General features: G+C 40.1%; 1 protein-coding gene across 2 annotated transcripts in view; it reads left to right on the top strand.

Annotated features, from left to right (window-relative positions):
- Positions 1 to 24055, top strand: part of gabrb2b (gamma-aminobutyric acid type A receptor subunit beta2b) — a 59642-nt gene extending 35587 nt beyond the window's left edge. Inside the window, exons 5-10 of one of the 2 annotated variants that reach the window (XM_030793419.1) lie at positions 7144 to 7226; positions 14594 to 14731; positions 17425 to 17577; positions 19310 to 19554; positions 21922 to 22062; positions 23708 to 24055. In XM_030793419.1, coding sequence (XP_030649279.1) covers positions 7144 to 7226; positions 14594 to 14731; positions 17425 to 17577; positions 19310 to 19554; positions 21922 to 22062; positions 23708 to 24055 — 1108 coding nt within the window. The remainder of the gene's footprint in view (positions 1 to 7143; positions 7227 to 14593; positions 14732 to 17424; positions 17578 to 19309; positions 19555 to 21921; positions 22063 to 23707) is intronic. The other variant, XM_030793420.1, reaches the window with a different exon arrangement.
- Positions 24056 to 24266: the final 211 nt, after the last annotated feature.

Raw genomic sequence — 24266 nt, 5'->3', positions numbered from 1 at the left:
TTTCATACTGTACACGAATCAGCCTTGTGGACATCTATGTTGAAAGAACAGAGGATTGGACATAGAACACTCAGAAGCACCAGTGTAATCAGTAAGCACTGTTACAGGGATAGGTGGGGATAGCAGTAGTTAGAATAAATGACCAGTTTCTGGATGATTATAATTCGTACATAAGTGCACTAGCTCCATATGACAGAGCAGAGTGAGAAAAAAAAGAAGAAGAAGAAGGAGAGCGGGACGTTTTCAGTTTGTGAAAAATTACTGCAGTAAAATTACAGTGTTTACTTTGTGTAAAATTACTGCAGGAAAATTACAGTGTTTACTTTGTGTAAAATTACTGCAGTAAAGTTACAGTGTTTACTTTGTGTAAAATTACTGCAGTGAAATGACAGTGTTTACTTTGTGTAAAATTACTGCAGGAAAATTACAGTGTTTACTTTGTGTAAAATTACTGCAGGAAAATTACAGTGTTTACTTTGTGTAAAATTACTGCAGTAAAGTTACAGAATTTAGTTTGTGTAAAATTACTGCAGGAAAAGTACTGTGTTTACTTTGTGTAAAATTACTGCAGGAAAAGTACAGTGTTTACTTTGTGTAAAATTACTGCAGGAAAAGTACAGTGTTCACTTTGTGTAAAATTACTGAGGTAAAATTACAGTGTTCACTTTGTGTAAAGCTACTACAGTGAAATTACAGTGTTCAGTTTGTGTAATATTACTGAGGTAAAATTACAGTGTTCAGTTTGGGTAAAACTACTGCAGTGAAATTACAGTGTTCAGTTTGGGTAAAACTACTGCGCGACTGATCTCATGCAGTGGATGGCTTGGATCCGAATGTGGGATGATATGACGTCACTCAGTGGGGCATCGTCAAGTTGAGACAAATGTCTGTTGCACAGTTCCATGGTCAGCTGGCCATCGGTGCTGGACGTAGGCCGAGGTGTGAAGAGGTCATTTTGACTGCTATGATAGAGGTCCTCTGGTCTTTTCCGTCATATGGCTCTCTGATCCACAGATCTTCATTGTTGCTTTTCACCTCCCTGTAATGCCCTTTAAAGCACCTTTTACATGGAGCACATCTGACTTTCCACAACTAGAGTTTACTGTGAACTCAATACAGGTAAAATCCAGGCTGAATGCATGAAGCTGTTTTATGAAAAAAAAAAGAAAGAAAAAAAGCAGAGTGCTGATTTTACACAAATGTGCGCTTGTCTATTCCAAAACACAGAGCATAAGCTGCCCATGAATAATAAATCTACTCATTACTATTATTGTTATTTTTAGACCTTTAGAAACCATACTGGCTAGCTATCAGACCTACCAAGCTACTGTCACACTGACCTACCTATGTCATGTCACCATTGCGAAACAGTGTAATACATCCATATTGGTGATTAATTTCTGTTTAATACTTTGCCTAAGTGCATGGGCAACTGTCACATCAAAGAACTGGCACAAAAAGGCCCAGAGTCCTGTTGCAATTTCAGCAGTAATGAAATTGTATTGAAAAATGTGCAGACTAATCTCCAGGTCAAGCAATCATGCGTGGAGTAGGACTTCTAGGGGGGTGGGAGGAGAGCTAGCCCATGGCTTGGTACTGTTCTTATTGGTAACACAACCTGTGCTCAGTTTTGGCTTGTTTTACTGGTTTTGCCAAAATGACATAATTGGCATGTCAGTATGTTTGACCAAATACTAATATTAACTGAAATGCTCACTACATTGCAACTTGTTGACTCCACCAATAGGTCCTGCTTTGAGTAAAAACAGTACCACCGTCAGAGCAGACAAGTACAAACAGCGAGCTTGGCATTCAGAACTGTTGGCCGTTGGAGTAGAGAGACAAAAACACTGTGAATCACACAGCATGGCCCAGCAGGCTGGACAGGAACCAGCACTCGCAACTTTTCTTGGTGGATGTCTGATAATATGAACATTGTTTTTGTTTTCAGACACTTGAAAGCCACTTCAAAGCTATTTTATAAGCTAAAAAAAACGTTGCTAGGCAACAGTGGCATCCTGTGTTACACTAGCTGAGTAATAGTGAGATCACATCTAGCTGACTCTTACTTGGACACAAGTGAGATGAAGTTTAGTGAAAATAATATTCAAACATTTATCCTCATGGATGGATAGCCTACATGTAGGACAAAAATGTCAAAACAACACCCTGCTCCCTATTCTTTTGTGTTTGCTTATTTGTTAATTTGTTTGTTTGTTTGTTTTGAGAGTACTGTGACTACTCCCATGCAAATGTGTTTTGTCATTCGTCTGGACTGATTCCACTGCTGATACACGGACGTGATGCGTACACGGCTGTCACGTGTGAAATCTGATGAATTTTGAGTGTTCAGGAAATGCAGGATGTGGCTTATAAAGAGGTGCAGAGAGTGTAGGTGTGAACAGGCCTCTCTGCTCTGGATTAATCCCCCTCCATTTGTTTTGACACAGTCCAGCAGACAACAACGGAGCAGACACCCCTATATTTAGCTCTCAAGTTTCACCACCAACAAAAATTAAATGGGAATTGGGTTTCTGATTATTATTTTTTTTCTTCACACCAATGTCGATCAAACTTCATCTGAGTATTTTCACACATGTCCTTTCTAGAGTCTCAGTTGCTGCTGAAAGTATTTATCTCTACTTTCTCATCTGGAGCTCTGTGCTTTTAAGGGTTGGGGTTTTTTTGCAGCCAAACAGCAGTGCTGTTATACAAAACACACCCATTGTATTACTTAAAGCTTGTGAACGACATAATCGTGGACTCGACCATTAATGAGTCACATCCTTTGACCCGTGTTCAGCCTCCAACTCATGCATTGGTGGAACAAAGAGATTGGCGAAGAATCTTCACAAAGGGCTGTCAAGCCAGCCAATCAATGAGGAGGACGTTTTAGAACTGTGGACACCATTGGCTGTGTTCGTTAGGGAAGAGAGGTACTGATCTGAATCTCAGATAGGGGAGGTTTGGATGTTGGCGTAATGCTGGGAGGTTAATGGTTCTCTTGTCTCTGATCCTCCTCTGGCTGTCTTCTTGCTGTGAAAGGCACTAAACCCCAAATTACTCTGGAAGGTACTGCATGTGAACACTCCTGTCTCCCTTTCTTCTCAACCAAGCCTTGAAAAAGAACAAGGGTGCGCAGTGACCCTTCCATTTAAAAGAGGAACACTAAACCCTCACTAAATTGGCAACAGTATCTACGGAGGGAACAGGGCCATGGAGAGGTCATTTTTAGCCTTAATATCATCATTGATTTTTCCCATGCGAAATACTTAAATGGAAAGTCGCACATTAGGGGTGAAACCTTCAACGTGACGGTTTATTTTTGGCCAGATGTTCTGTGGTTTATTTTTATGTATCCTTGGCTTGGCTGATTCTGTTGTCTATGTTAGAGAGTAGTGGCACATCACGGTATGCCAAACTCTAGCCTCTGCTGTGGTCTCAGGATGACCCCTCAGCAGGACGAATGCCTGTGAGATGTAGGTGTTTGAGATTACCAGAGGAAGGATGTCTCAAGATGATCCTCTTGGCTTTCCCAAGTGTTTGTCAGTCTGTAAGTGAGCTCCACATTACCCATGATGCACTGCAGAGATAAGAACGCATAGAGAGCGTCTACAGCCCTCTCTTAACTCAAGGGTTATTGAGCTGTTTTCTCACCACAGTTTTTGACACCAAGAGACGTGTTCTGTGCATTTATTCCCAGTTTCGTCTTATTTCCAGTCTAGGTTATTAAATAGTATGTTTAGGTCTACATAACAGTTGAATACAGACAAATGCACCCTGTCCATAAATATGCTAAAACAGAGGATCATGATTGAAACTGAAACATTTTCAGAAAGTATATCCTATTTCGCTCTGTTCAGTCTCTGTGTGGCACAGTGCAGTAATGTTTAAACACACCTCGTATATTAGGTGTGCTCTCATAATTCCACAATACCAGTCCATGTCTCGACTTTACACATAACACACATAATCAAACTATTACTATGTGTTTTTTTTCTTAATGGGTTTTGTTACTTTAAAGTACATTAAATGAGAAACTATCAGGTCTGAACTCTGAGGCCTTTTATCCGTTACTCGTGTTTGTCCTTTAAGCTTGAATAAACTTGTTTGGCTGAAATGTGAGTTGTCCCCCAAGGGTTGTCTACAGACTTACACATGGATGTAAGGTTTTTTATATATCTTTGCTTATCACCGTAGGTCAAGGTAAGCTCATTTAAAGCAATTTACAACTATTCATGAAAAATAGTCACCATGGCGTTTTACTTCATATTTAGCATTGGTGCCATGGAAACAACTCACTTTAACATATCGGGTTCTGACTATATCCAGCTTGAGATTATTTTACTCATATAGACTACTTCATTTTCTGAAACACCTGACCAAATTCAGGCAGAATTCCACCAGAACAAGAAACAAGTAATATCCCTTACAATTGTCAACAACTAACTTTACTATATAAACACACACACACAGATAACTCAATTCTCTTCGGTTAGTTAGTTTAATGGTTTGTTACAGCTTGCCAGTGTTGTTATACATATTTTAACAACTGCAAATCTTAATTCAGCGCATCTCTGTTTCTCTATGTTTTCACACTCTCTGGTATAACAAAAAAAAAATCAATAACTTATTTTCCTGCCCATAATGGCAGGATTATAAACACAATATAAGCAATGTATTTCACTTATATAGGCCATTTATTTCCATCAGCTCCAGCTTAAGTGATCGACTTTAAATCAGTCAGCATTTAAATAAGAGGGGAGACTGTATTCTGTAGGTGGACTCAGGTTTGTATGAGCAGCCTGTGGGGAGGGCAGCTGTGTAATGTTCTGTGCTCTGGTCTGAGAGAGAAATACACCTGTGATGTGATGCATTAAAAATGCCAGGAAATCCCAGATTCTTAAAATAATCCCAGATTATTAAAAATAATTTGTTACAATTCACCCTTTGGCATAGAGGAGTATTTACACTGACTCTTATGTCATAGCAAGGCCTTGGACTCTTTAAGGCTGAGTGACCAGTTTCCTCAACTCAAGCCTCGTCCTGTGACAGCTTTTTCTTAGTGCACTGTTTGGTGGTTCTGTTCTGAAAGCTTTTGATTTCAGAGTGCACAGAGGGTTGTGTTAAAACATACTGAACAACTCACGTGCCCTTTGCGCCCTGTTCTAATGTAGACGGGGTTGATGTTCATTTTTTCAGTTGCATTTTAAACAGAGCTCCATTCATTTGCTAGGTAAAAGGCACTGTGCGGTTGTGAAGGTTCCATTACAATGGTCCTGAAAGCGTGAGGCGGTTGGTTAAGCGGCCTGAGTGTGTTGTCCCCTGGGGTATTCGCATCAAATTCTTTTCCCTCTCTTGTTCTTGTCAAGTTTACCCAGTCAGGTTCCACCCAAGGCAGCTCACTAAAGCAGTTCACTCTGCTTGATCGAATCTGGCACTACTGAGCTCTGAAAAGTGAAAAGAACGTGGCTTGATTTGGTGCCAAACACCTTTCAAAATTGTCTCCCCTCTGAAATCTTTGTCAGGGTCTCTGGGGAAGCATCTTTAGACCTTGATCACTGCTGAGATGAGGTTGGACCAGCACCACTCAGAAGAGCTTGGTCCAGATAGAAACTCATAAGAAGGGCTTTATATTCCAGAGAAAATCCTTGATCTGACACTGGATTTGTTGGAATCTCTATTGCTTCACATGACCCCTTTGGCAGGAATTTCCTTCACTTGTTTCACATTAGTTGAAAAACAAGTTTGGATTGGTTCATACAAATGTGATCCTCTATTAGCAAACAGGACACACTCCCAAACAGTGAAAGGAACCTGTAAGTGAACAGAACACACTTCCAGTCATTGAACAAGACACATTCCCAGACAGTGAAAGGAAACACAGCGGTGAGCAATCCACTCTATCAAATAGTAAAATTGTCCAGTTAGTGAACAGGATACACTTGAAAAAAGTGAAATGTACCAATTAGTGAACAAGACACAGTCCAAAACAGTGAAAGGAAGCAAAAAAAAAAACCAACAGGAAAAAAGAAACAAAGCCAGAAAAGGGAAAGGCCTCTGAGCATTCTTTCCTGCTCTGTTTTTCGTAGAAGACCCAATATGAGAATCAGACTCTCAAGAGACGAAGAGCTGAGCTTTTCAGATGTGCTTTCCCTGTTCTTCATCATAGAGTTTTGTTTTGCTTTTTTGTTTTGTTTTGTTTTGCTTAGAACTGGGTTCTTGTCAACGTAAATCTGTAAATGTGTTTCCCCCCCAAGCAGTGTACACTTTAAGAGGTAGCCAAACTGACATGATTATTGATGTGGAGCTGGGTGAGAAGACCCGGGTGGTTACCGGGACCCTCAGCTCCTAACCTCATTTCCCACTTACTTGTCTACGAGCTCGGCGCCTTACTTCTCACGTATGGAGAGCCTCATGTTGGGTACACACACATGCAAGGTTACTCAAACAGCGCTAGAAGTAGGACATGGATTTTTCACATACCCTTCAGCATACGGTTGAGAAATGTACTTGGGCGTTACAGAGAAATGGTGTTTTGAGCTCAGCTCCGGGCTGGGCTTGTAGCTTCCATAAGGGATATTTAATGGTCTGCTGTTTAGGAATATCTTCAGCTGATGTGATCAAGTCGACGTTTTGAAGCCTTATTCGAATAAATTCAGCCTTAGTTCTACTCAGATCTGCTGTTTCCTAACATCCTTTTCATGTGAACGTTACTGATTTTTTTTTTTTCCTTTAATGTCAGTCAAGTTGAGAAAAGCTAAAGTAGAACACGTGGAACCTAAGGTCAATTTAATGTAAAGCAGTGGAAATAAGATATAGTAGATGTTTCCTGAATCCTTTCTGATTCAACCACTGTGGTGGTACTGGTATAATACTAAGGTAATGTCTTCTTTGTCACAGAAGTTGTCATTAAATTCTTCATTTGGGGTCCAGTTTTGGGTAACATTACTCAGATCTTCCAGGTTTCGTAGCTTAAACTTCATCACCACAACCAGAGCATTTCTACAAGACCAAGAGTATCCTGAATTTAAGAGGGCAGTAGTAGTTGATCTGCTCTCGACCATAGAACATTCTCTGGTAACTAGGTGTCTGTGTGTATCCTTTACTGAAGAATGTGTTTCTTTCTCTCTCTTCCCTCAGAATCACCACCACTGCAGCCTGTATGATGGACCTGCGCAGGTACCCTCTGGACGAACAGAACTGCACGCTGGAGATTGAGAGCTGTGAGTGACAAGACGATTCTCTTTCTCTTTTCTTTTTTTCCTGTCCATCCTTCTCTCCCTCCCTCTCTCCTTCTCTCTCTCAAGGGTTATTAACAACCCAAAATACTTTCACACTAGGAGACATTCAGAGAGAATAGATTCTTTCTTGAACAACCGAGCCGATCATTGTAATCAAAATGTGTTAATTGTGAATTGCGCTTCAACGCCAGAGTTATTCGCCTTATACAGACTGTCGGAGAGTAAGCAATAACAAGCAGCAGTTCTCTATCACCTTCAAGGAAAACCAGCAATTTCCTGTCTGGAATCTGTTGTGTCAGTCATTGCCTTCTAATTGATGTTTTTGGAGACTTACGCAACAAATCGATGTTATTGAACCAACAGACCGAAGAACGTAGACATAAGCATGAACACAGACACAGGCAATTTCATTTTATCCATCTAATTCTCTTACCAAATCGCGCCCAACCCCCCCACCCCCACCCCTGAATTTTGCATTGTTCTCAAAGACTAGAAAACAGCGGATGTGGTTTCGTTTGAATGAGCTTCATATTTCTTTGTTTTCCCCATTAATCAACCCTCAGAAACAGAGAGTCTGTGGGTGCGGGACACGAGTCTGTCTATACTGATATATCCATAATAACTTTGACCTTCATCTTGTCCAACTATAAAGGAACGAAGGACTCTCCAGTGAGAACAATGAGGGAAAATCAGCTAATCAAATTTAATTGGCACTTGGTCTGTCTGACTTCTAACCCAATGCAGTTCGCGTGGCGAGCCAAGGTTAGTCACAGCAGGCCCGGTTTTCAGCACGGCACAGAGACAGACAGAGAGGGATGGCACTGAAGTGAGAGAGAAAACACAGAGAGAGAGAGACAGAGAGGGATGGCACTGAAGTGAGAGAGAAAACAGAGAGAGAAAACAGAGAGAGAGAGAGAGAGTAAGAGAGAGAGAGAGAGAGAAAACAGAGAGAGAGAGAGAGAGTGAATGATGTCAGTGAAGTGTGAGAGAAAACAGAGAGAATGTCATTTGAGAGCTGAGAGAAATGTAGAGAACACTGGGTAATTCTTCTTCCAGGACGCATTCTTTAATCTGACGACTACTTTATTGCCTCACTCAATGACACATTCTTTAATTTGACGACTTCTTTATTACCTCACTCAATGAGCAAAGTCTGTAAGAGTAAATATTTCATACACTGTGCTGTTGAGAAAGAAAAAAACAGAATATGTTACGTATGAGTTGTTTCTGTTTGGTTATAGACTCATGGAACCGCAGTGTGATGCTTCAGCTTTTAAAAAAAGGATTGATAATTACTGTTGCCTCTTTTGTGGAAAAGTTCTACATTAAGACTGTACCATTCTGCTGATCTCCTACTCAGTCTGAATGCACTTCTTATGAGTCGCGCTGAATAAAAATATCTGCCAAATAAACACATTTGTAAACTGTAAATGGAACTGGAATTGGGACCTCTGAGTTTGCAGTTGTGGCGTGCAATTATTATAGTTTTACAGTTTTATTCTCTTCCTTTTTATTAAACTTTACCCATTGTCTTGGTTTTCTCCTGCCGCCTTCTTCTTCTTCTTCTTCTCCTCCTCCTCCTCCTCCTCCTCCTCTCTCTCTCTCTCTCTTTGACTTTCTCGTCCTCTCTTGCCACATGAGGGTTTTATCTGATGGATTTATCTGTTCTACTGTTGTGGGTTATGTATCGTCCATCTGAATTCTTAACTTACACTGAGAGGTGAGCTGGAGCTCTGAGAGACATCCCACCGGCCGGAGTCACCTCATCTCTTTCATTTTCCTCTCCTGCGACATATCGGCAAAGAACGGGTGAATTAGGATCGCTCATCTTACAGTGTAGTCTTGCGCAGTCCCGAAAAGTTATTTTTACACTTTTTTTTTTTTTTTCATCCCTCCCCCTTTTTATCTTCATTAAAGAAGTCAGGTCTGGTGCATTTCAAAATACTAAGGTACAAATGTTCTATTCATTAATATGCAAAGTTCACGGCCTGTTAAATTAAACCGAATGAGGGAAGAGAATGTTGGCGCTCCAACTCAAAGGCCATGTCATAAATCACAATTTGTGTGACAGGTAAACATAAAAAAAATGCTGATGAAATGGTTTCCTTTTTTTCTCCCGCTGCAGTGATGATGGAGATTTTCCATGGGAGGAATGGTATTTAGAGTTCATGAGGACGGTAAAATCGTTTGAGTGGTATTTGCAGAGTGTAGAAAATTATTCTTGTATAAAGTGCTACTTTGATTGTACTGGGCAATGATCAAAGCCTAATGATGCAAGCATGCTTAGTTAAGGTCAGATTTTAAACCATGCTCATAACTGTTGCATGTCGGTATTAAGATAGATTATTCATCGAATATGCCCATTAAAAACTGTTGCTTGTAGAGTACTGTTAATTGTTTAGCTATGTAGACAAAAGATCGACACCCAGTCTTGAGAAACCGAACATGGTTAACTGAGTGTGGTTTAGGACCTAGCATTAAAGGGAAAAAAAAAAAACCCTCCCTTCTCTTTAATCAATTTCTCTTGTAGCTGACCACCATTTTGTTGCCTTAGATTGCTTAAACAGTCGTTTTGGATGTTGTCCTCAGAACAGGCAAACAGCCATAAAATCAAGATGCCCACTTAAGTTAAGACAAATAGATTCCTCTCACCGCGGGGTCGTTTAGTGGAGGTAAAGTTGATACATGCAGATAACACAGTCAAGCAGTCAGGTCCCTGTCAGTCTATCTGTCCCAGATCATTAGATAGACTCATGACAGGCCATTAGCACCGGGCCCAGAGAAGTGACAGACAGCTTAAACAGCCTATTGACATTTGGCTCCTCTCTCTCTGCCCTCTCTCTTTCTCTGCCTCTCTCTCTCTCTCTCTCTCTCTCTCTCTCTGCCTTCTCTTTCTCTCTGCCTCTCTCTCTCTCTCTCTCTCTCTCTCTCTGCCTTCTCTCTTTCTCTGCCTGTCTCTCTCTCTCTGCCTCTCTCTCTCTCTCTCTCACTCTCTCTCTGCCTCTCTCTCTCTCTCTCTCTCTCTCTCTCTGCCTTGTCTCTCTCTCTCTCTCTCTCTCTCTCTCTCTGTCTCTCACTCCCTTTCTCTCTCTCTGTTTCTCTCTTTCCTTCTTTGAGAATGTATGTCTGAGTTTGTCAGTGAATGTGTGTATCTGCTCAAAATATGGACCTTTTTTTGTTTTTTGTTTTTGGTTGTTGTTGTTGTTGAAACGCCTGCCAATATTCTGCCGAGCTAAATATAGTAAGCGTCACTGAGGAATTTCTGTGCCTGTCAGAGGGTTTTGACCCTGTCCACTAAATGTGAAGGTTTTGCTTAACATTTCAGTACATTTTTGCTATTTTATATATCTCATTTATCTCAGAAGTCACACAGCGCTTTGACAGACTGCATGAAAGATGTCATTTGGTGAAACAGGTCAGCATACACCTGCGTTATAAACTAACATTTCAGAGACTTTCGTTATACATATGTTACTCAAAACTGTGCACCCCAAACGTAGAAAAGAAAGTCTTGCATATGGAAAGCCACAGACTCATGAATTTAGTATAGTTGAATGTGTGTGTGTGTGTGTGTGTGTGTATGTAGGTGTGTGTGTGTGTGTGTGTGTGTGTGTGTGTGTGTGTGTGTGTGTGTGTATGTATGTATGTGTGTGTGTGTGTGTATGTATGTGTGTGTGTGTGTGTGTGTGTGTGTGTGTGTGTGTATGTAGGTGTGTGTGTGTGTGTGTGTGTGTGTGTGTGTATGTATGTATGTGTGTGTGTGTGTGTATGTATGTGTGTGTGTGTGTGTGTGTGTGTGTGTGTGTGTGTATGTGTGTGTGTGTGTGTGTAAAGTTAGTGTAGAACAGACTCAGGAGAAGGCCGACTAGAGGAGAGTGTTTTTTTCGGGGTGACTGAGCTAGGTCCTCAGCGTCATCGTAACAAAACCATTATCTCATCTCAGGGCTCTGACACGTATTAGTCAAATTTTCTGCTCTGCCGAAGCACAGCACATAATGCCAGCCACTGATCGCATCCAATTTTAGACTTTTCATACATCCTTTGGGGTAGAAACGGTTCGTTCGTTCGTTCGTTCATTCGCCCGGGTTCATTTCCCTTGCCTTAGATGTTTCGGCCTCTGTTTGTGTGCCTTCTTCACTGAGCTCAGGGAATCTCGCTGTTTGTTGCCGAACTTCAGTGGCCGCTTTAATTGGACACCAGAACTAAGATTAAAGGGACTTTGAACTGAGGAGGTATCAAACGCTCATTTGGGCCAGAGCCGAGCGTGCAGGAGAATAGTGCTCTCGTCAGATTTTTTACCGCGCATCTCGTCTGTCCTTTATGGGCTAGTTAGTTGTTGTAGTGAAAGAACAAGGCCATCACAGAACATTCATTATTAAGTCCATAACACGCACCAAAACTCTCACACTGTGGCCCTTAACTAGCTCTGTCTGTGGGCTCCTGTAATTAGAGAAATAGCAGCTTCATTACCTCTGGACTTGCAATTCAATTTTTTTTTTTTTTTAACACTTGCTCTTTTTGTCAAAGTATTGAAGATCTAACTAACCCTTCTTTTTTAAAACTGTTTTATATACCTCACAGGCCCCTCTAAACACACAAGACACTGTAAACACTAAGTATGGAAAACAAACCAAAACAAAAACAGCTGTAAATTAGTGCATTTAGAAATTAGTGTTTTATTTTCACTTCAAAAACTGCATATGCAGTCCTGGATACAGTGACCTTTTCACACGTCCAAAGTGTGTGTCAGTCTCCTCCCCTCATTTAAAGGAGTGATTTGTCCTTTCTTTCTTTTCATGTTCTTACTTTATTAATACACTACCTAAATCTGATCAAAAACTGCCAAAATAATGCTAAAATACTTAAATGATTAATATATATCTCAGCACTTGAACAAGACAGTAACGCTCAGGATGTTCAGTTATCGATGTAGAAATTATATAATGCCCTTTATTTCAGTACAGCTGTCACTCTCACGGCCTGTGTGTTGATTATGTATGTTATCTTGGCTTTGATATCTCTCTCACATGAAGTTCAAATGTGAGTCATCCAGGAACATTGCTTGACTTCAGGATTGTTTCTGCAACCTCCCGCTAGCTATGAGACACACAACTGGTTGAGAAACACCCCCCCCCCCCCCTCATTTCCCTTAGCCTTGAGTTCATGTGCACGTGGTCTCCTCGGGAACCATTCAAGCCAAATGCCATGATGTAATAGGGCTGACAAGAAGGCTAATTTGCAAAGTCAGACTCAATGACGTAGAAACAATGGAGTTAAGTGGGTCTGAAAAGCCCAACCAACCATGTGAAGGCCAAATCTTGCAATTGCCAGCTAACTGTAAAGTACACGTACACAAAAACAGCTTTTTTTCTTTTTTTTTTTGGATGGGGGGTTGTCGTTGGAGCATATGTGTTTGTCATAGTCGACATGTGACCGGTCCTCTGAGAACATTTTGACAATGTGTAGGAGAAAAAAGAGACAGTGTTGTTGTCTTTCCTCCTTTTCATTTCTTCTTCTTCTTCTTCTTCTTCTTTTTTACAAACCAGTCTGAATAGTTAAACAACTTATAGTGGAGTTGGAATTATGATATCACAAATGGTAATCAGTTGGGATTAGTTGTAATTAGATGGAAATGCTTGCTTATTTGTTCTAATCAGTGTGTGCTTGTGTGTGTGTGAGAGAGAGACACACACAGAGAGAGAGAGAGAGAGAGAGAGAGAGAGAGACAGAGAAAGAGAGAAAGAGAATGGCTAAAAGTATAGACCATGGTAAGAGTCTTTTGACTCAAGTTCACCCATATGTATCTCTGTAACCCGCACGAAAATACGCACCAATTCATGACCAGAAGGTTTATCTCCAAAAATATACCACATACGTACTCCCTTACTCCCAACCATGCCTCACTGAAGTGGCTCAGTGGAGCTGGGGTTGCCCCTGCCCCCCCTCTCCAATCGATTACACTACGCATGCATACACACAGACTCATGCAAACTCAGCCCCTCGGACGTGATGACTGCATGGAAGGCTAGCAGTAGATTATGCAAGGTAGAATGAGAGAGAGAGGAAGAGTGAGAGAGTGAGAGAAAGAGAGAGAGAGAGAGAGAGAGAGAGAGAGAGATAACAAGTAACAATGGGGGGGGGGGGGGGGGGGGGGGGGTTCATGGTCTGCTGGCCAATCGGTTCCTTTTCCACTAGTCTCTAAGATGGATCTCAATCATTTATGGCCAGGGCACAGAGAGGAGAGGAGAAGAGAGTAGAGGGGAGAGGAGAGGAGAGAGGACAGGGGAGGCTGCCTGCTCTGAACACAGAGAGCAGTGAGGCAGACAAAATAACTCTTGTTTTATTTGAATATTTATGCAACTTCTTTTCCGCAACCAGAGTCAATGGTGCAGCGCTTCGTGATTCTGATGACAATGAGTTTGACCCAGGGCCTTTTCTAGTTCCATCTGCTTTTTCAGTTTCAAAAATAACAAATTCACTGTACAGCAGTTAATCTAACATTATCATCTGAGCATTCACTTACCAAGAACGTAAGAATGGAACAAGAACTGCTTTTTAGATGTGTTTTTTTTTTTTTTTGTTTCTCAAAGCTGTTGTCTTAGACATTTAAGAAACTCCATTTCAAAGTTGGCTGAGTGTTCTATGGTCCCTTTCTCCTCAAAAATATGTTTAGAACATAATTAACTTTGAACTTAATTTTGTCTTCATAATTTATCATTCTTGCCGTCTTTGTGTGCCATACATAATTCAGACACATGAATAATGGATGGGGAAAGTAGTTTTTGCGTTAACTGGGTAATGCAGCAGAAACTTAAGTGTGTCTTCAGATGATCTCTTGATGACGTATTTACTCTGCTTCCCCTGGTGACAAAAGTCAAACGGTTATCTAAGTCCATGCAACTGCAAAGCCTGCCAAGTGAGGACATCTTTTCTTTGATTACTTTTTTTTTTTTTTTCTGAAACGCAAGTGAATTGTTGGCGGAGTAAACCGTATGGCGGAGTAAACCGTATGAACTAAATGACTGGTGTTTAGCATGTTGTTTGGTATTTTTCTTTCTTTCTTTTGTTTTCTTTAACCCTTGTTTTCTTTCCCTTCCGTACACCCACACACAGGCACAAGAACATACATATGGAAACACAGATATTGATTTGTATATTGCATATTGATTTTTGCTTCTATATGTGTATGTGTGTGTGTTTGTGTATATATATATATATATATATATATATAAATGTGTGTGTGTGTGTGTGTGTGTGAGTGTAAGGTGTATTTGCATGGATTAATGGCATTTCTCTCTCTCTCTCTCTCTCTCTCTCTCTCTGTGTCTTTCTGTGTGTGTTTTCTTCAGACGGCTATACCACTGATGACATTGAGTTTTACTGGCGAGGGGGTGACCATGCTGTCACTGGAGTGGAGAGAATAGAACTGCCTCAGTTCTCTATCGTCGACTACAAACTCATCTCTAAAAACGTGGTCTTCTCAACAGGTAAAAAAAAAAAGACTACAGGACTACCATAACCAGGGAATCATTCAAATCCCCCATTCCAATGTAACCAAGAGTCATTCCCATAGTTCCTTTCCAGTGTACTCTCCGAATAATCACCAGCACTGACAGACGTAGGAATAAAGCCAGTGGAAACTAATTATAGAGGAGTCTCTTTTTTTTTTCTTACTGTGTTCATTTGCGTAGCAGGATGTGAATGGTGGAGAGCTTGTTCTCAAAGCTCAAATTTATTGAGCTGTTACATATACGACCTCATTAGAAAGTCCGTGGCTTCCTTGAGCGTACATAGGGGCTTTGTAGATTCTTCACCGCTAAGCAGGCGCTTGCATACGGTTTCCATGTTAGCACGCTGAAGGAGCAGGGCTTTGATTCTCAGGGTTACCACATCCAGACTGCTCATGGAATCCTCAATCTCAACAAAACTGACTTTGGCCCCAGAGGAAGGAGGGGTGCACCCTTACACACACACACACACACACACACACACAAAAAAACAGTACGCTCATAACTAATTCATCCAAATGTTGTTTGACTTGATGATTTATTTATCAACTACATTTTCATATTCATGAATTTGTCATGCAAGTAGACAGGAGTATAAGTTGTAGCGGTGTGGTTTAAGGAAACTGCTTGTTCTGTTTGTTTTCTTTTGTTTTTGTTTTTTTTTTCCCCCTCTCCCTTAAATGGAGACCACATTACGACAAGGACATCTAAACCTAGAACTGCCAAATGGTTGTGTTATGTATTGTGAGTGTAATGGGTAAAAATCACGAGCTTAATGTTTTTATATAATACCCAGAGAATGAAGTGACAGAGAAGTGGATTGTTATGGACTTTGAGTAAATCGCTTTGGGGAATCTGGTCTAGTATCCCATCCTTAGACTGACAAAGCTTGACTTGACTTGACTTGACTTATAAGATGTGAAGAACATTGCCAGTGGGAAATGATTTCCCCTTCTTTCTTTGCTTTACAACAGTTTCTTTTTGAAGAACGGAGGTGACTTTTTTTTTTTTTTAATTTAACGTGTGAAAAATTGTTCAATCGTTTTTTTTTTTTAAACCGTGTCGAAGGATTTAAATGGAATAGTCAAACTCATCCAGAAGTTCCTGCCATGTAGAAATATGATAATAAGAAACATCTCTGTTGAAAATCTAAGAATTCTTTCTGTGAGCCTTCACTGTGATGCAGGACCATATAGACACTTGCCCTTATTCTGCTTGTGAGGCTGAAATTGAAGCCTAACTAACTGTAAACCTCTGAGGAGCTTGCAAACAACCCACTTATGCTGGAGGCAATCCATGACCATATCTCCTTCTTTACATATTCCTCCTCCTTCTCTGCTCTCCGCGTGTCGGGTCTTCTACAGCAGTGACCCCTCTTAACACGAAGCTCTTAGGAACCGTTCTCACCCCCCCCCCCCCCCCCCCCCCCCCCCCCCACTGTATTCCTTCTCTCTCTCTCTCTCTCTCTCTCTTACTTCCATCTCATGTAGGTACTAAGTAAGATAAAAGCACAAAACTTTAAGCATTATTTGTTCCAAATGTAGCCCAGACAAAGTGCAGAATGCTTACAAAGTACAGCGGTAAGCCGACACCTCATTTCCATTTAAATGTGAGGAAGAGCTTCTGCATCATTGATCTGGGAGGAGAGTGGTGATGCTACAGCATTAGTCCATGAGAAACACTCTCGTCACTCTGGATGTTCACAGTACTATTTGCTCAGAGAGCCAAAATCAACATGGCATTCTCCCCGACTCTTCCGTGCATACATTTGCGATGAAGCATGCGCTAATGCACTCCAAGGGAGATTTTTTCTTTTTTTTTTTTTCCCAGCAGTTATCCTCCTGCAAGAATGGCTACCGTACTAACCCAAGCCATCTGAATCTGATTCTCAAATGCCTTAATCTTAATCCAGGAATATGAAGTTCTGTTTGAGTAAATTAATTTGAAACAAAGTAAAAATCTACTTGTTTGATGTCTTAGTAGTTCTGTATCTTGTCCTTTATGATGACTTTGAAACATCGTACGAGGTGTGGCGATTCAATAACGAGACCAGGCTTATGTAAGTCGAACCACAGCACACATGTGTGAACAACATGGTATACATTGTCCCCTGAATAAACATAAACAACCCCTGAAAGTTTCAGTCCACTCATGTCTTCAGTTTGCTGTTAACGCATTGCTTGAAGTAGACGTGTCGTAAGAACGGTCAGTTCAAAAATTGAGCAGTGCATCAATTTGTGATTTTTGGCGAAATTGAACAAATGGCTACTGAATATTTTCGTATGCTAACTGAAGTTTATGGGGAAGGATGCATGTCACACGCACGTGTGTTCACGTGGCACAAGAGATTTTGTGAAGGTCGAGAGGATGGTGAAGGCTCAGCATCACAACGATTGCAGAAATGGTCTCCATCGATAAAGACACTGTTATTAAACCGTTATTATTACTGTTGTCAAACTGTTATTAATCAATCATTACAACTGAATTACATCATTAGTCTCATTATTTAATAGCCAGTATTAGTGAGCCATTCCTCAGGTTCTTATTCAGCTACATTAAGTTTGTTGGTGATGCAGTAGAGCTCAATTCAGAGATTTTTTAGAGTGACCTCCTTTAGACTTAAAGGTATCTGAGAAGGTATCAGAGAACTTTTATGGATCCTCTCTCCTCAGGTTCCTACCCCCGGCTCTCCCTTAGCTTCAAACTGAAGAGGAACATAGGATATTTCATCCTGCAGACTTACATGCCCTCCATTTTGATCACCATTCTATCCTGGGTGTCCTTCTGGATCAACTATGACGCTTCGGCGGCCAGGGTGGCCTTGGGTACGTCCGAGTAACCTTGATTTGCTTTAAAATCAGTTTGAAGTGTTGTGCCTTGGAACAAACTGACAAGAGTTGATGAACAGAGACATATTTCAGAAAACTTCAACACACAGCGAGTGATATATGTTGAAGGAATATCTATGGTCGTTCAGTAGTGATGCGTTATTCCAATGTTTAAAAAATACAAAACATTCAAGTTTTTAATGTAAATGTAAGTGAGAATGCTTTTACGATTATTTACTCAAATGCCAGTCAAGTAAAGAGTGTGTAGCTTTTTGAGTGTAAATAGATTTTAGCTATGAATGTATAATAAGGGAAAAAGATGTATAAATCTAGAGATGATTTATGAAAACTGTAACATGTAGCTGGCTTGAGACAGTGGATTGATGAATGAGAGTAGCGATTTTGTTCTGATTTGAGGGATTCTGGCATTCTGCACCCATCTTGGGACGACTCTTCATTTGTTTGGTTATTTATTTATTTATTTATATTTCCCTGTCATCCTTGATTACGTAAGTCAAGCCCCAGGGGGAGGGGAGAGGAGGGTGGCGCAGGGGGTGGGGGGTGGGAGGCTCTAGTAAAAAAGAGGAAACAACGCACAGTCAGCTACCATGATTCTCACTATAGAAAAGCACTCTCACTGATTGCAGCCTGACCTGTATTCATTTATCCAAAGGCTTTGCTTAGGATGGATTTAATGAAAAGCAGATGGGGGACGTGTTAAGTTGGAGCGCGTTGGGGGTGGGGTGGGGGCCAAACACCCTATGTTGATGTGTAGTGCTGTGTCTTGCTTAAGTGATTAAGGCGTCCATTGTGGAATACATGTGGGAGCACAGGCAAGAGGAGTGGAGACGTCTTTTGTGTTTAAAGACCTGAGCACAGCAGTCATACGTGATTCAGTCAGATCAGCCTAGAAACTGAGACGTGTGATTCAGTCTAAAATCTCCCAATATACAGATTACAGACATACACTTATACACGCGCCACACACACACACACACGCACACACACACACACACACACATACATACATACATACATACATGTACACAGACTTAATTTAAAAAGACAACAAAGAACAGTACACAGGTTTTCTTTTTGTTTTTTCTTTAGGTCCACGTGACCAAAATGTGTGTCATCTCACAGCGTGACCTTTTCATCTGCTCACTCTAAGCACCCTATTTGGGACATGCCATCAAATTCCTTCTGTGGCTTGACCTAAACTTAATAGGTCAATAAGGCTAAAGTAATAAAAACAGCAAGAGAAAATATAAGTGAACTTCCAATTGGGGCACTGATACTCATGACACTGACATTTGAACACATGGATTATGCTCTACAGTCATCGACATACTGAGTATTAAAGATTTATGGCTTAATACTTTTTATAATTGACCTGCTGGGCATTCTCATGAAGCTGTGCCTACAAGTTAGGAGTTAAGCCATGCATTTTAGAAACTGAGAAAACAGTGACAGATGTAAACTTAGAAGTCATAAAAGCACTGCTGAGCTAGGAGTAATCAGAGAAAGAGAGAAGGAGATAGAGAGAAAGCAAGAGAGAGAGAGATTTAACAACATTCCAAGACTTTCATTTAATTTGTATAACTAAGTTAGGGCCAATTGAGAACTTCTCTGTGTCACAGTTCCTCTCTAACAAGCTTTTCTCTCACTCTCTCTCTCTCTCTCTCTCTCTCTTTCTCTCTCTCTCTCTCTCTCTCTCTCTGTCTTTCAGGAATCACCACTGTCCTGACCATGACCACCATCAATACACACTTGCGGGAGACTTTACCAAAGATCCCCTACGTCAAAGCCATTGACATGTATCTGATGGGCTGCTTTGTCTTCGTCTTCCTGGCCCTGCTGGAGTACGCCCTGGTCAATTACATCTTCTTCGGCAGAGGACCCCAGCGCCAGAAAAAAGCAGCTGAGAAAGCAGCCACCGCCAACAATGAGAAAATAAGAATGGATCCAAACAAGGTACAGTTTACACCCTCAGCCATCCACCGTATCTGTAAGTTAAATTCAGTTCAATTAGCGGCAGATACTGTGCATTCTCTGTTCATGAAAAACTATTGTATTATTATTTTAATTACAACACACACACACACACACACACACACACACACACACACACACACATATATATGTGTTAGGGGTGTGTGATATGTATAATCTATCTTGTTGATACTAATTGTTGTTTTAACAATGTGCAAGTTGACATTATTGAGTATGTCACTCATTTTGCAAAAACCAAACCATCTACTTATTGTTATCGCCAAAATCCCAGAGAATATCGAGATCATTTTTTGCAATATCGCACACGCATATATATATATATATATATATATATATATATATATATATGCATAGGAATATATACAAATATGCTTACAGGAGGCCAGTGTCTTAATAAAGTGAAATCTGTTGCATTTTATTCATAATGTTAAACAGATGTGTTAAAAATGTCCAGTGGCCATAGATGCTTGAAGTCTTCTCTTGTATTGTGAGTCACTGTTTTAACTGTTTTGTCCAGTCTGTTCTCATAAACTCACTGCGCTTTCAATGTGTGATCAAAACTCTATGGCAACCAACAGACTAACCCTGAAGGCTCTGTCAAACCCATTTTTTTTTTTGTAAACGAACAAAAAGAGAACTACACACTGTAGATATAAACACGTGTAAAAGAAAAGTAAATGCAGATAGGTGGTTAAATATTATATGAGATTGCATCAATACTTAGTTCTACATCTGCCCCTGCACCTCCTTCATGTAGAATAGTCTTTATAAGGCCAACGTCAGTCCAGTGAGAAGTCCCTCATAAGATTTCTGTCGTGTGAACCATAGATAAAAAAAATATGTACATATGAATATCACTTTTTTTGCAGGTGACTGTGGAAACCATTCAAAGTTGTGAAGTTTTGGGGACAGGACTTTGACATTTCCAGTCTAGGAGAGGGGCATTGACAGAAAAGCACTCAAAAGCAAATCCATGACCAACAAATCATTTTTTAATACTGCTATGTACAATTTATATTAACTCTGGAGCTATATGATTTCACAGAGCTAAAGAAAGTTATACACTTTAAATTCAGGTCCTATAAATCATTTCAGTACTTCTGTGCTTTGTGTTGACTATAATATGCTGGTTTCCTTCTCAAATTCCTCTGTGGATACAAAATTATCCATACATCTACAGGGACCCACGAAGAGAAATTTCACAGGAGTTTCCGTTGGGGGCCAGAGGTGTGAAGATGTGTTTAAAGTGTCGTATAGCTTATTTGTGACTCTGTTTATTTGTGACATTCTACTATTATCAACTATTCCCACATATTTCACACTTTAAGAATCCCATTTTCACTTTTACACTAATTTTAAAATAGACACAGTAAAATACAAGAATTTTTGTTACAACAGACTATTTGGCAGACCTAATAAAATGCTTAGGCTGTTTAAATGTTTAACATACCAACACTTAAGCAGTGGTTTCCTAACCATTCACTCACAACCTAGATTATTTACAACATTATGTTTTCTCTCATTTTGTTTAGATAGATACTGTGTTGGCCAATTTTACGATGTGACTGAAATAAAAACATAATAGTATGCTGCATTTAAATGTGAATGCAGTAATAAGTATGTCATTTAGCATATCAGATGAGCCAGGCTGAAAAAAAAAAACTGAAATTGAACCAGAAGACCTTTATGTAATTGCTTCAATTAGTTAGTATGTCTATCTCTTTGAGAGTGGAAGAGCTGCTGCAGTCTCAATACTCTCCCTGTCTGAGCTCATGGAAATGTGTATGTTTTCTCTGACTACACTGATGTGCCTACCTGTCAAACTATCTTCATACGTTTCAAAAACCCAGTTTAAATCAGTATTGTCTACACCACAGTTAACTCCATCAAGATCTAGTGAGGGTAGGAGGGAACTAGACTGTTAATTTATTAATGGGATCATCCCATGTCCAAAAAGGACAATACGGAACCACAGAAAGCACCAGATAGTCTTTCTGACGTTTGCAACAGCATGCAGCCCTGCGCAATCCTTATCTCCTTGCTGTAAACTGGGCCCAATTCTGTTTCAAAATGCATTATTTCTGCAAGAAATCAGTCACAGTTGGAGTTTCTGCAGGGTGAAACCATGTTTGTAGTCCAAGTCAAGAGGAAGTGCTTTTCTTTTTGTGGCTCAAATCCCAGAGTCCCAGCATTACCTCAAGCTCCCATACTAGATTTAACGTGACTCCACTGGCATATGGCCAACTCTGACAGACACCACTGTAAAAATAAACCTGCGCTATCTTTCCCAGATAATGACATAATGGTGCTGATTTTATATGCTTGCAGTGGTTGATGGGAAGTGTAGTTCAGAGAGACGATGCTCTATATGCCAGAATGAAACAGAGGGATATTGACGCTCATGACTCGATGTGGGAGCCAATCTTTGTGGACGATGCAGCAATAGGACTAGGCGAGCAAAAGAATAAGGTACTGGCTCCACAGCTAATAACTGAAAGCTGTAACATACATTTCACAAGAACCCAACTGTTGAACCATTTCTTTTTTTTTCCTCAGACTGGATTTCATTAAAAAAAAAAAGCAGACAGCGTTCATTTACCATCATCACTTTTGTTCTTTCCTTATTCATGAATCCCATGCAGAATAGACTTGCATCTTTTGTGGACATCATTATGACTGAGTAGCTGCTTTATGATCATAAGGCTAGAAAAGTTTCACTGAAAGTTTTTTTTTCTTGCAATCTTTATTATCTCAATGGCTTTTGAAAGATTCTAGTGTACTAAATTAGCTTAGAACAGTAACATGCTTTTTCAGTACTACCCCCATGACACAGGGTTCATTGAATGATTCAATGGAAAGTACAAGGGATTGCTCAAGTCTTTTATGTCTTAGTATTCATATTGCATTTTTGTTGAGTTTATGGGCCATTAGACTTCAGGATCTAAAGAGGCCGAAGGGGCCTTCTAGCCAGGGTTAGGAGAAGAGTCAGTTATCAACATGCCTCATTTTCTTCTATGAAACCTTATATGAGAGCCTTTTATAGAGATGTAAGTGGGTTTATGAGAGAGGTATAAGTGTTATATAGTGGTGTCTTTGGATCCATACAGGGATATGATCTCTTAAACTCTCAAATTGCTAAACAAGAGGTTATTTTAGGAGAGCCCTCTTGTGGAATTAGAGGATGTCAAGTTTTTGAGCCTTTTTTTTTTGTTTTTTTTTAAGCAGTTGCAGATGCATGTGTACGATGTTGACATCGGCAAATTCATTCTACCCTGTCTGTCCCAACCCATTTCCATCAGAATAAATGTCATTCTTGTGGTGTTTTGTCTAAGTTTCTCCGTTCAGTCTGTTAAAGTGTGTAATTGTTGAGTAAAATAAGGTAAAACTTCCTTTTACAGTCCCCTTAGTTTAAGATATTTACTACAAAAATCCATGATGAGTGAGTGGTAAGTAAATGTACATAAAAGGCTTACTGCTTAGAAGCACTTACTGTTAACAAATCAACTATCTTGTGTATACATTTACATTTATTCATTTTGCAGCCATTTTTTATCTGAAGTGACTTCCAAGATCAGTTAAGTTAATCAGTTGCTTTAGTTTAGTTGATTCCTAATGATTTATGTAATTCTTTTAAGGAAAATAGCACTATTCCCTATACCACTAAAAGAGTTAGTCCTTGGTCAGAAGTATTTGGAACTTAGAGTACTGTAAAAGTCACTTTTTTAAATAATAGGTTGTGTTTGTGGTTTTATGTGTCTTAGAAACAGTGCCACTGGCTGAAAAAGAATTTGTAAATCTAACATTAAAATTTCCCTTACTTAATCCTATTTTTTGCATCAGTTTGCGATTCGATTACACACTTCACTTTAACTGTGTCAGCACCAAATGAGAAGGAATCAAAATGGTTTAGCACAACTATTTCAATATTTCTGCTTAAATATTGTAGTACAGTTCTCAATATTTAAAATACATGATGATTTTTGACAGAGGACTGTTTACAATATTTGCACAGCAAATTTCAGTCATATCGTAAACTATGACTGGATTTGCTCAAACAATTTACCTGACATGAAATAATCTCTACTAACTATCTGCCATGTTTTCAACTTTGTAGATGGACCCTCATGAAAACATTCTCCTGAGTCCCCTGGAGATAAAGAACGAGATGGGCGCGTCTGAGCTGACCCTGGGGCTGGGGGATCCTCGGGGTACCATGCTAGCCTACGACAGCACTACGCTGCAGTATCGGAAAGCTGGACTGGCCAGGCACAACTTTGGGCGTAACGCATTGGAACGTCACGTGGCTCAAAAGAAGAGCAGGCTACGAAGGCGCGCTTCTCAGCTGAAAATCACCATCCCCGACTTGACTGACGTAAACTCTATTGACAAGTGGTCGAGGATGATCTTCCCAACCGTCTTTTCCTTCTTCAATATCGTTTATTGGCTCTACTACATCAATTAAGCATACATCGCCACAACAACAGAAAAGTCTGTTTCTTTTTTCTTTCTTTCTTTTTTTTTTTAAATCTTTAATTCCAATTCCTCGGCCATTTAATTTTGCAACTGAAAGCAAGACTGACTTGCTATATTGAAATCTCCAGTCAGGACTAATTCCATACAAACCTTGGAACACCTTAACTGCTGGCTAACTTATCAATACCTTTGAAAAGAGA

The sequence above is a fragment of the Chanos chanos genome, chromosome 16 (assembly GCF_902362185.1).
Source record: "Chanos chanos chromosome 16, fChaCha1.1, whole genome shotgun sequence".
Lineage (NCBI taxonomy): Eukaryota > Metazoa > Chordata > Actinopteri > Gonorynchiformes > Chanidae > Chanos > Chanos chanos.
Note: the sequence above shows the minus strand (reverse complement) of the source record. Positions and strands in the feature narration are given on the sequence as shown.